This window comes from Sminthopsis crassicaudata, chromosome 2 (genome assembly GCF_048593235.1).
Source record: "Sminthopsis crassicaudata isolate SCR6 chromosome 2, ASM4859323v1, whole genome shotgun sequence".
Taxonomy (NCBI): domain Eukaryota; kingdom Metazoa; phylum Chordata; class Mammalia; order Dasyuromorphia; family Dasyuridae; genus Sminthopsis; species Sminthopsis crassicaudata.
This window is the reverse complement of record NC_133618.1, coordinates 598,006,212-598,018,771: the sequence shown is the minus strand read 5'-3', so window position 1 is coordinate 598,018,771 and position 12,560 is coordinate 598,006,212. Positions and strand designations below refer to the sequence as shown.

Here is a 12,560-nt window from a genome sequence, read left to right as displayed (position 1 = left end):
AATTGCTTCTCTCCTAACAACCTCGTCTAGAAGAGATTAGGGAATTTTAGAACTTGTGGAATGATAAGACACTAAAGGAAAATCAATAACAGCTCCTACTTTTAAACTATGGAATGCTAAATATAATCTTGCCATTACAAATCTGTAGTTCATGATCTCTACTGGGTATTTGCCACAGTGTACTTGCACAGGTGGTACCAGTTGGACAGCATTGTGATCTAAAGTCAAGAAATCTCAAATTAAAATCCTACATCGTATACTAACTGGGTGATACTGAGCAAGTAACATTACCTTTCTGCTTCCATTTCTTCATCTGTAAAAGAGAATAAGTAATACCCAACTCCCAAGATCAAATGGTGAAATAGTTATAAAGTATTTTGAAAACTTTAAAGCACTATGTACATGTTATCAATAATCTTTTTATTTCAGGCCTGTGTTACTGATTCAAAACAAAAATCAATCATTTAGACAGATTTAATGTGTATTTTAGTTTTGAACTCATTTTTCTTTTTAACTGTACAACAAATAGCTCTTTGCAAAGGTGAGGGATATATTTGGAAAGGAAGGTGAAAAAATTAATAAAAACATCTACATAACTCCTATTTCCTTATGTATCACTAATTACAACAATTCTCCCCTCCTTCCCTTCTTTTTTTCCTTCCCTTTTCTCCCTCTATTTACATAAGGTATCATATCCTTACCTACAGATACTCTTAAAAGCATTTTTTATTTATTTTCTTTTGCATCTCTGAACCTTCCTAAACTAATTTAGGATTTACTGGCTGGATTTCTTTCTTAAGGACTAGGCCTTAAACCAAAGCCAAGCTGATTCTCTTTAGCCACCAATAGTCTTAGGCCAAGCCCCATTTGGTCACCTTTTGGGTCCCAATTGACTCAGATTGAAAGTAAATAGCAATCATTTATGTTTTGGCTAGAAACCCTGAGGGCCTATCCCTCCCAGATTTATTTAGATAGTTTGGCAGGAGGAGGATTTAGGACTAGGTGAAAGAGTAGATTCTTTGCCTCAATCACTACCCAGCCTTAATCACAGAATGGGTATGGCCTCAATCAAATGGAGATCTGTTGAAGACCTAAGCTTAAAAAAGGCCATAGTTTCCCATTTCAACCAGGGCCATTTCCAGAGGTCTTGAGCTATTGATGACATCTAGATAAGGGGTACCTAAATGAAATTAGGGTTAATTGAGGTCTAGTGTTAGGTTCGGGGTACAGGAAGTCAAATGGAGCTCCCCTGAAACCTCTGAATTCAACACAAGGATATAGAGTTAAATGAGGTCTAGTGGCGGCGCAGGAGTGCCTTGTAAAGGAATTTATGGGCCCCATAATGAGGCAGTATTTTGACCATTTATTGATTCAAAAACAAAAACAAAAATTTGGAAGAGGCAAAAATAAATTATTCTCGTTTCAGAAGCAAATGGAATATCCAGATGGAAAGGTCAGACGGTCCCAATAACAGAGTAAAATTGGAGTTCAAAATTGGATCTGGATTTGGGACTCGTTGATAGAGGTGACCAACCCATAGAAGATGATAAGGATCAATGAGAAAAGGTATACAGAGAAAAAGCTGAGAAACCACCCCTGTTACCCCAGTTCCTTTATTTCAGCATTTCTACCTCAGGACTCTAATGGTTTGGGGTAGCCTGTCTTGGTCTAACTGCATAATTTACTCAGAAATCTGTCCTCCCTAGAGAGAGAGAGAGAGAGAGAGAGAGAGAGAGAGAATGAACTCTCAAACTCCATTTTTTGTCTCTCTCTCGGAGCCCCTGACTTGGGGTGCCTCCTCAGGGCAGCAGGATTGCCTTGAGCACTGCTACACAGCAGACTGAGTTAAATGCACAAATGACCACAGACCTAAAGACTGTCCATCTCTGGCTGAGATGCCCTCCAACTGCAAAGATCCAAACAGGGAGGCTTGTGTCTCTCTGAATAGTGCTGTTCTATGCTAATAATTCTGGGGTTATCGGGGAGAAACTGGTCCTTGCCACAAGTCCTTGCATTTTCTAGTTTTAGTCTGGTTTGTTTGTTTTATTGTCCTGACTCAGTTTCCCTAATTATCCTGACTCAGTCCTGCCTCAGTTTCCCTGCCTCTTAGGTCTGCAAAACCTCCCCCTGCCTCTTTATCAGAATACTTGATAAGATCTTATGTTTCAGAATAGCAGAATGTCTCTCCCATCCCAAGCTATGGGAATCTCTTATCAAGATACTGTCTCCACAGATTATGTCATCTCTCTAGAGACTTACTCCAATATTGCTCTTGCCTCTATTTCAGTTTTCCTGATTTACTGTTCATGAGGTAACACAAACCCCCACCCTCTATCAGTGAGGTGGGACAGCTCAATTTCCTGGGACTTGATTGACACTGTCTGGAGCTCTACGTTCAAGCCAAGCATTGCTCATTGAGACGTCATGGCACAGCTCTGGCGAAATAAGTTTTTGTCATATTTCTCTCTCTCTTAGGGATGCCTAAAGGGAATTAAGGCTATAGAGTTGGGGTCCGGTTACTGCCTCTCAATAAACTCCACTGAACAGATTAACTAATCTATCTCCACCCACCTTGACAGGGCCTCCCTGCTATTAGGACACATCCAGCAAAGCTTCTGAGTCCTTTGAAGCCAAAAGGTTGGGAAAGAGCAATATTCAAACTTAGCCAGAGTTTCTGTGAATGTCATCCATATTTTATGGATTTATATTTATTTCTAAAAGTTTAACTGCTAACTTCTTGAATTCTCTTATGTGGAATTAGACATTCTGTATATGATTGTATTTGCATTGGGCATTTTAAAAACAAACTGATTTGTATGAAACATCTACTTGGATATGAACTCATTGGGACACTGCGCCTCATGGGATTATCTTACTATCTATGCGCCGAGAAATGGAGTTCCCCCTTTCCTTTCCCTCATTAGGTTTATTGTAGGGTTTCGAAGTGAGGTTAAAGTCTGGTTAGTAAAAGGTGTTAGATAAAGAGAGAAGTACACCAGAAAGTCTGATGGACAGAGAGTCTGTGATGCAAAGCATGGTGCTTGCATGTTTCAACCCTCTGCAAAGAGATGATTCCAGCTAGGCTCTTTTATTTGGTTAAAGGGGCCTATGGGTGCAGTTCCAGGTCAGTTCCTCCCTGGGTTTTAGCTAGGGCTAGAATTTGCTTGGTGGAGGTTGAGAAACCTGAGCAGATTATTAGAATGGGGGGTGCCCAAGTTAGCTCAAATTCAATGGGGGCTGTGAGAGCCCAGATATCTCCATTGGAATTCAAAACGTTGCTTTTTACCAGGACTTGTGAATCAAAGGTCAGTCATAGGGGTTGGGAATCAGTAAGGAGTCTTAAAAGGGCCACAGCCCGAATCATTGTCTGGCCACTGGACCCAGATAGAAGGGAAGGTGAGGCAGGAGACCTGGCCCAGCCCTCCTTCACTGAAATCCAATTTAAGCGCATGTCCTGGCCTCATCTCCCTGATGTCATGGTCCTCTTTGAAAGGGAAGGACAAAGATTCTTTTTGTACAGCAAAACAACTGTCTGGACATGTATACATATATTGTATTTAACTTATACTTTAACATATTTAACATGTATTGGTCAACCTGCCATCTGGGGGAAGGAGGGGAAAAATTGGAACAAAAGATTTTGCAACTGTCAATGCTGCAAAATTACCTATGCATAAACTTTTTGTAAGAATAAATATTAAAAAGAAAAGAAAAGGAAGAACAAACAACAACACTCATTCTACAACCCCTTACAATCTTGAGTCTAATTACAATTATCAAATGAAACTGATCTTAGCAATATCTTCAGTTACCAAACCCAATGCCCTTTCATCCCATTTGAGTTGCCAGCAACTATTGACCAAATCTTCCTCCTGGACACTTTTAAAAAATAAATTTTTACTCATGTCTTATTTTCACATGCTCTAACTCCTCCCTATATTTCCTTTCCTCTCATTCTCTAAATTCTAATTCCCATCATTTAACAATTTGGATAATCTTTTCTGGGAAGGAGGGAGAAGAGAAAGTTCCATAACTCTTCTCTTTCCTAGGTCTACTGTATGACAACCTGTTTCTGGAGCCTAAAACTTGACTATTGTCTATCTCCCATCTTAACCTTGTAAAGGTCTATATTTGGCCTTTTTCTCTGTATACCTTTTCTCATTGATCCTTATCATCTTCTATGGGTTGGTCACCTCTATCAACGAGTCCCAAATCCAGATCCAATTTTGAACTCCAATTTTACTCTGTTTATTGGGACCGTCTGACCTTTCCTTCTGGATATTCCATTTGCTTCTGAAACGAGAATAATTTATTTTTGCCTCTTCCAAATTTTTGTTTTTGCAGATGGTACTACCATCCTTGCAGGCAACTTGGTTTTCTATCTGTGCAATAGTAATAACAAATATGCTAGCAAATCAGGCCTTTGGAAAGTGTTGGCACAACACACTACTGCCTGGTCATAGGTTCTCCATTTTTATTTTCTATGTTGTCACTAATTGCCATAGAATTGGTTGTAGGATTTAAGGGCTGAAATTATCATAGTCAACAGTACCACATAACTCCTTCTTTAGGGAATAAGGAATCAAAACAAAACAAAAACAAACAAACAAACAAAACTAACATCTTTATGAATTCTACTGCTATATGACACTGAATCCACATTAACATACCAAAAAAATCACCAGTTCTAAGTATTCCTTGGACATAGGATTTTCTGGAAGATTTGGTGATGTCAGAAACTAATCGCTGGCCCCAAATACTTAGTGAATCATACAGTTGTCATCTTTCTATAAGGTCTTCCAAGGCAGTAACTGAAGAAATTTTAGGAATAGGACACATAGAGGAAACCATATTCTTATAAATTGTAGGTCAAATCCTTTTATTTTGGAATTGCAATCACTGTTGCACCACAGTAGAGATGAAATCTTTATTAATTCCAAGAATGGATTTGAGATTGGAGACTAGAGACTGGGTTCTTTGTGGCAAAAAGAGTTACAGAAAAAGTTGTACTAATGAAAGGATAGGAATTCTCTGTTGTGTTTTTGTGTTGTCCTTTAGCAATATCACCAAATGTGTGAAATCAAAATGTTAGTTAAATGGAATTTGTATTTTGACCATTTATTGATTCAAAAAGTGGGCAGAAAAACCATCTGTTTAGCTGAAACAAAGAGAAATGAGATGATCTCCCCATTTCAATGCATTAACCTAAATCACAACATAAGGGTTTTGACATTAACTTTTTTATTTTTGTATGTGACTTTAAATAAATCTTTGCAATGATTTAATACTGTCAATATCACATATAGAAGACTGTGATTCAAGTGGAACATTAAATGAAAGTACATTGCTCAGACTACAAAATTAAAATACAGAGACCTCAAGAATTAGGTCACTTGAACATGACATCATCACAAGACTAGAAATCCAAAATATACATGTAAGATTCCCACGGTATAAAACATAACTCAATGCTAAATACTCCTCAATCATGCACAATACAGACTATATTTTAAAAGAATCATTTTTTCTGTCATATGTAGATGATGCATAAAGTAGAGATAGACTCCATCCAAAAATATTCCAAGGGGTTTGCTGAGTATTCTTTGTTTAGGCTAACACTGCCTCGGGCTGCTCAAAAGTAAATCCTTAAGGCAAGTTTTTCTGTGTATTCATCTTTCCCACAACATAATTAGATAGATTTTGTTAGTAATTCAGTGAATGGAACATACATTATGGTATACAGAGCATTTGGCAGGAAGACAAAACACATTAAAGCTACAACATTTAAGTTTCCTATTTATAGAAATGAAATTACATTTGAATGTATATAAAAAACTATGAATTGATCATTTCATTATATAGTTAACATTTTAATTTTATGATAAATACCATTTTCACATAAAAGAAAAAAATCCTTTTACAATGTTAAAAACATATGTAACTCTCAAACACTAGATAACTTCAAATTCATCTTTTTTTAACACAGGAAATAGTTTGATTTTAAGTGGCTATAATATAGAAATTTGTACAATTGCTTAAAATAAAGATTTTTAAAATCATAATTGTTTCAAATTATAATCCCTAACTAAAAACGTCAATGCTCTACTTTCTATTCAGTTTGAGTGTGACATTTTAATGGCCCCAAAGACATATTTGACTTTCAAAATATTCCTGTCAATTATAAATATAAGTAAAAAGAACACAAATGTGCCTCAGAATTTGAGAAATAAAGCATCAAGAACACAAGAACAACAAAGAAAATAAGATATCTTAAGTACAGAAAAAAAATATTTTGAAAAGAATGTTTACAACGGAAAAATATCAATATCTCCCCTCCCTTGTTGCACTCCCTCCAAAAGATCTATGCTGCTAAACAGAAAAATTCAAAGATGCTCTTCAATGGCAAAATGGATTTCTGAGCTATGAGAATCCATGATGCTCAAAAACCAAATGCACCAACTAAAATAATTGTAAGGGTAATATATTTTCAAGGAAAAAAAAAAAAAAAAAGCTATGATACTTTGGTGAATCCGATTTATTAAATATATTTTTCTTCTAGGGATCCTAATCTGGGGTATATGTATATGCCCATGTGCATATACATGTATATACACAGATACACATGTATGCACACGTTTGTGTAAACACACACATACACACAAGCACATACAGATCTAAATATACAGTGCAAAAGAATTCTAATTTTCCCTAAGAGCTTTCACTATAGTTTCTTAAATATACCAGACCCTGTCTCTTGAACCCTAAGTTCTTAAAATAAAAAAGAATATTTCAGGGATTTTTAGGTCTTTCCAAAATTTTATAAACCTTTAATATAGTCACAAAATCTGAAGTGTTTTATATTTTTCACATAATAAACATAGAATACAGAAGTTGTCCTAAAAAGTTAAATCCTTATGTAATATTCTACATATATAGCTTTATAACAAGATAAGACACCTATACAAGTACAGTTTACAACTTCTGTAAGAAGATACATTTTTGAAGGCATCCTCATCATCCTCTGAATTATGACTATGACTAATGGTAAGACAATTTAACCATCTACCTTCTCGTCAATGCCAAATTTTTATGGTGTGCATAAACTTGTCATTCTTCAGTCATTTCAGTCTTAGGCTGTTCCAGTTCATCCAATAAATCTTTACCAGCTGCTCCTGCTTTCGAGGCAAAAAGGACAGCTCCCTGTTTAAAACCAAGGTTCTTCAAACTTCGGGCATAATCTGCATATACTGCCAGAATTAGTTTTTGTATGGACCAGGGTTAAGGAAGGAAGTAAAAGGTAAAATGGGCTCACCATTAAGTTCTAAACCTTGGAGAAAGGCAAAAAGTCTTCAATGATTGTGCATTTTGTAATCATGATTTTCATTGTACAGAACCCTTTGATCATATAGGCATGCATAGTGGCATAAAAATAAGAGATGATAGTAATAGATGATAAAAAAAAAGATTATATCATTTCAAGTTTGGCAATTCAGATGGTGTGTATTGTGGTATCTTACAGAGGGAATATAGAAAACTAAATATCAGATACTATGATGATCATTTAAAGCATAATTCTTATAAAGACTAGAAACAATAAGATGTAATGAACAAGATAATCTGCCCAGTTGTGTTTTATACACTTTGTCATTTATACAGATGAACACTTGCAAGAATACTTATTGCTAGAAACATGCTTTTACTATAAGAAGCCCTGCTATTTGGAGTAAGATTCCTGAATTCAAAGTTAATTCTACCAGGAATAGATACCTGCTGATGCTTTCATAGGCTACACTTAAGCAAAATTTGGGAAAAGAAACAAGTGAAAACTGAGAATGCAGGGTAATAGATATTTATGAGTATATTTCAGTTATCTTTTAAGAGTGGGTTAAAAAAAAGAGTAGGAAAACATTTTAAAGCTCCAGAAAGTGGTGTTTTGAAGAAGACATATCTGTATTACTCATGACATTTTACATGTCTTCTCCAAAAGATCACAACGCCAGGCAGTCAAACACTGAAAATAAGACAAGAGCTGGAGTTTGGGGAAATCAGTGGGTTAGTTTCTCAGAGGTATAAATCAAACACCCTCTATTCTACCAATTTCTAGAGGTGTTACATCCAAAAAATTCCAAAAAGTGAAAAAATACATTGAGAAAGACAAGAAAGTACTACTACTCTAAAATATATAATTTCCATCTCGGGGGGAAAAAAAAAAAAAAACATTAAAGTGACTGCAGCAGAATAAAGAAATTAAGCATAACTCTAGGAGAAAATGAATAATTGTTTAGCATGGCCTAGAAATTCTCAAAACATTGTTACCTTCTCAAATTCTTCACTATTTGGGATATGATTAATTATAAAACATCTTATTTATCCCAATATTAAGAATAAAAAGTAATGGGACATATTTCTCAGAAAAATACATGAAGCTTCATTAACCAGAGCTATTTATGTATGACTTGTTTACAAAAACAATAAAGCCATACAGTCAACCCGTCCTCTGTATTTCTTTGTCTGCTTTCTCTATGTTTATGCTAAAAGAAAACCAAACAAGACCTTATCCCTGTATTTTGTTGCTTCCTGCAAACTGTTTTTAAGGCCCCTGACTAGCATTTTGAGTCCATGGGTGTTCCAGTGTTTTCTTTCTCCAAGTCTTCCCAAGAAGAGCCAAGACTCGGGCTGTACCCTGTGTATCAGTACACTGTATGGCCCCCTCTCCAATATAATCCATGGTACCAATTCTGAAGACAAAAAATGAGCAGCACTTTTCATTTCTATCACCCCCTACCCACAACATAAACAAACACTCCAGTGCAAAGGATATTTGTGTCTTCATTTATTTCAATTGTGTCATACTTTAGACAAGCTTCAACAAATAAGGCAGCTCTATCAAAATACCTCATGCTGGCAAATTAAAAAAAAGGGGGTTAGTATTCAACTTGAGACCCTTCAGCTGAGAAGTGTAGAGGGATGGGTGAAGTCAGAACATGATCCCACATACTTATACAAAGACTTTCCACAAATCATTTCTGTGAAGGGTAACGCTACACAAAACTTTGGTTGTTTAAGTGAAAACTCTTTTCCTTTACTCTGTTTGGGGGAGGTCTTCTAGTCACTATTCTTTAAGCAAGAGATGTTTCTCCTAAAAAAAACAAACTATTAATCAAATAGTTTCTCAGCTCTCTCTTAAAGCCTAGACTGGAGAATACCATATTTTATAAGAATTTCTCCTCCAGTTTCACTTAATAGGCCAGGTAGCATCACTCAGGACTTCACACAAGAGAAGCACTTAATATGTGGCTCCCTCTACTGCTGACTCAGAAAAGTTTTTGTCCCCAAAGCCAAACGGTTCAGTATCAGCAATGGGGATGGTGTTATCAATAGAAAAACAGTAAAGAAGACAACACCAGCTATCTTCCTTTGCTACTTCATCCTAAAAAGAAATAGGCCTTTTTCTCTGCCTTACAGCTGAACTAGATACTTTTCATGAATTTTTCTCAATTAGAATGTGAGCTTTGGGGACTGTCCCATTTTTCTCTGTGTTCTCAGCACCTGGCACTCAGTAAATTCTTACGGAATTTTTTACTTTTTTCATAAATGTGAAATGATGGTTACTCCTACTTAAGAATCCAATAAGAGTGCCACATTGTCTCCAACTTAGTTTCGGTGTAGTTTGGCTTACTCCCTAAATGTAGTTACTTCTGAGGCAATGTGCAGCAATGCAGGGTTAGTTCTCAGAACCAGAAAGACCTATGGCTCAAGTCTTCCTGACACACACTGGCTGCTTTGATGTGGGAAAGTCACTGAATTTCTCAGCTCTCTAGGCAACTGAGATACAAAGAAGGGCCAGTCAGAATTGGTAGAGGGTGCTTCCTCATCTGGGCAAAGCCAATACTAATGGAATCCCATTTGTGCCTAGCCTACACTATACTTCTGAAAACTACAATACACAGTTGTAACAGAAATAATGCTAGACTTGGCGTCACTAATGACCTTAACTAGAATTCTAGTTCTGATCCAGATTATGCCATTTATCTTAAGCCTTAGCTCAATCCCCTTGTCTGTAGAATGGAAATTATAATAAAATGTGTAGAAATCTCACAGGATTCTCTAGAAAAGTGCTTTGGAAGCTTTAAGGTGCTAAAGAAATAGATGTAACCTCTTAATTTTTATCCAATGTGGACCAATTTTATTCATTATCAAAATATTTCTGAATTTCAGTCCTATTTTTTCAAAATGCTTTTATACTTAGATTGTGGGAAAAAAAACAAAAAAAAAAAAACTTCTGAATTGAGATTTACTTGGAAGTAAACATTTGCTTCAGAACCCACACGTACTAAATGAGCAATTATAAGAATTGATTAAAACACTCCTGGATTTACCTGTGCAGCATCTCCACCACTCTTGTAAAGCAGCCTAGGGACAAAAGGACCAAGATGGCCTTTGATTTCTGATTGACTTGTGGAGAGCAAAGATGATCAACCCAACGTTTCAAAACATCAGCACATTCTTCTGAATTTAAACGAACCTTTATAAGATGCCCAAAGTAAAACAAAAGGAAGAAGGTATTTACATGAAACTAGATCTCACTCTAGACAACTACAGAGAAAACTAACTTGGTCTTCAATCAAGTTCAGTGTGCCCCCATTTCATTATTATTCTTTATTGAAAGTAGTGACAATTATACCATTTCTGAGAAATGAAACACATTTTTATAATCAGAAGACTCCAAGAGTTAGGAAGAAAGTTGCTAAGAATATAATTGCACAAAATGCTTTCAGCACTAAATATTTCAATATCCCAAGTCAAAAGCTTAATGAAATTTTATGGATAGTAATTTAAGTTATTAATTACTTACTTTTGCAAGCCAGGCTGCTCGATTCCATTCACCGTATGTCTGTAAATAGCGGCAGGCATCAGCAGCTTTGTCTATGAGACAGAGTAACTGAACTCCCTCTGGAAAATTAAATTATAAGAAGAAATCAAATAAAAATTTTTTTAAAATTATCCTATTTCTTGGAATAAGGAAAACTCATTGTATGTTTAAAACCAACATTTTGCTAGATTCTAAGGGCCCATGTAGCTCACTTTAGTTTCCATTTTGAAATTTAAAGACGAGGTTTGAAGAAAATTTCTAGAATACTGTCACTATTACTCCCCTGAAGCAACTGAAAAGGCACGAATATGGATGGAGTCTATATAAAGGTAAAAATAGAAGCCATCAGGATAGCTGTTTTTCATTTACAAACACATATGAATAATGACTTTTTTCTAGGATGTCTTTTTGTTTCTTTCCCCAAGTATATAAACACAAAAGATAGATTTAAAAAATCATTTTAATCAAACATTTTTGCCACAATCAAATGTGTTGGTTTACCAGACTTTTAGGTTGTAGAACAATGGATGAAGGACTATATGATATACACACATACAGTACAGCTTACCTGCCAACTTGCCATTGGCTATCATATTGGTAGCAACCAACTTAATGGTACTCTGAGAAGGGCCAGATGAGGTGACGGTTGTCACCAAACAAGCTTTCAGTGAATCACAGTAATAGTGCTGATTATCTGCACTGGTTTCCAAAAGCAATTGTACAGCTCTGTCTGTCTAATAAATAAAGAAAAAAATTTCTCTAAATATGAGAATTTTCCTAGTAATGTGAGCTTTCTTACTTAGAATTAAATGACTGTTGAAGAGTATATCTAAAAGAGAACTCTTAGTCTTAAAAAATATTTTATTTATCGAGGCAAAAATGGAACTAAACATGGTGTCACTTATTTGAAGTTAATGAATAAATATCATACCTAAGTTTACAAAGGACCCAAAAGCAACTAATGTTCAGTTTTGTGTGAAAATCATTTAAAGTGGAAAGTATATATTAGGAAATGAATGTAATGTTTAAACAAATAATTCTCTTTTTACATAAGAAGGAAAAACTAAAAGCCAAAAGATTTAAACAATTTTTTTTTTGGGGGGGGGGGGGGGTTGAAGGCATATACTAAGCATTTCTACCACTGATGTAGACAGGCATTTTGTCTCTATTTTAAAATCTTAGAGATCTGCCTGAGGGGCTACATGCTTGCCTATAGTAAATGTAAGAGATAAGACATGAAACAGGTCTTCCTGACTCTTTGCCAAATTGTCTCTCTCCTTGATTTTGAATAGGTAAGAAAAATATCTTCTCATTAAACTACATAGATTTACTTTCCATCAGAACCGAATTTCCAGTCATTTTTAATCAAAAAGGAAGATATAGTAAAGAGGAGATCTTATCATTCTTAATATGTAAGGTTTATTTCAGGGAAATCCATTTATACAAATTGATGGAGAGTAAAATGAGAAAAATTAGGGGTTACATCACTGAAAAATAAGAAAAAATCCAACTTGGAATGATGTAATAATAAATCCGATCAATGAAATGACCAGTCACAACCCCAGACATATGACAGGAGGTGATAGACCCAAGGTACAAATGATACATTTTTGGAAATGGAAAATTTGTGGATTTATTTTTTGAGATTATACTTATTTGTTATATGGATTGTATTTTCCTTTTTTAG

General features: G+C 35.4%; 1 protein-coding gene across 1 annotated transcript in view; it reads right to left on the bottom strand.

The window, feature by feature from the left end:
• Positions 1 to 4,862: 4,862 nt before the first annotated feature.
• WDR11 (WD repeat domain 11) overlaps positions 4,863 to 12,560 on the bottom strand; it is a 74,845-nt gene continuing 67,147 nt past the window's right edge. The window contains exons 25-29 of the mRNA XM_074295739.1: positions 11,442 to 11,607; positions 10,856 to 10,953; positions 10,380 to 10,525; positions 8,822 to 8,901; positions 4,863 to 7,265 (exon numbers count right to left, since the gene is read on the bottom strand). Of these exons, the coding sequence (XP_074151840.1) occupies positions 7,108 to 7,265; positions 8,822 to 8,901; positions 10,380 to 10,525; positions 10,856 to 10,953; positions 11,442 to 11,607 (648 nt within the window). The 3' untranslated portion in view covers positions 4,863 to 7,107. The remainder of the gene's footprint in view (positions 7,266 to 8,821; positions 8,902 to 10,379; positions 10,526 to 10,855; positions 10,954 to 11,441; positions 11,608 to 12,560) is intronic.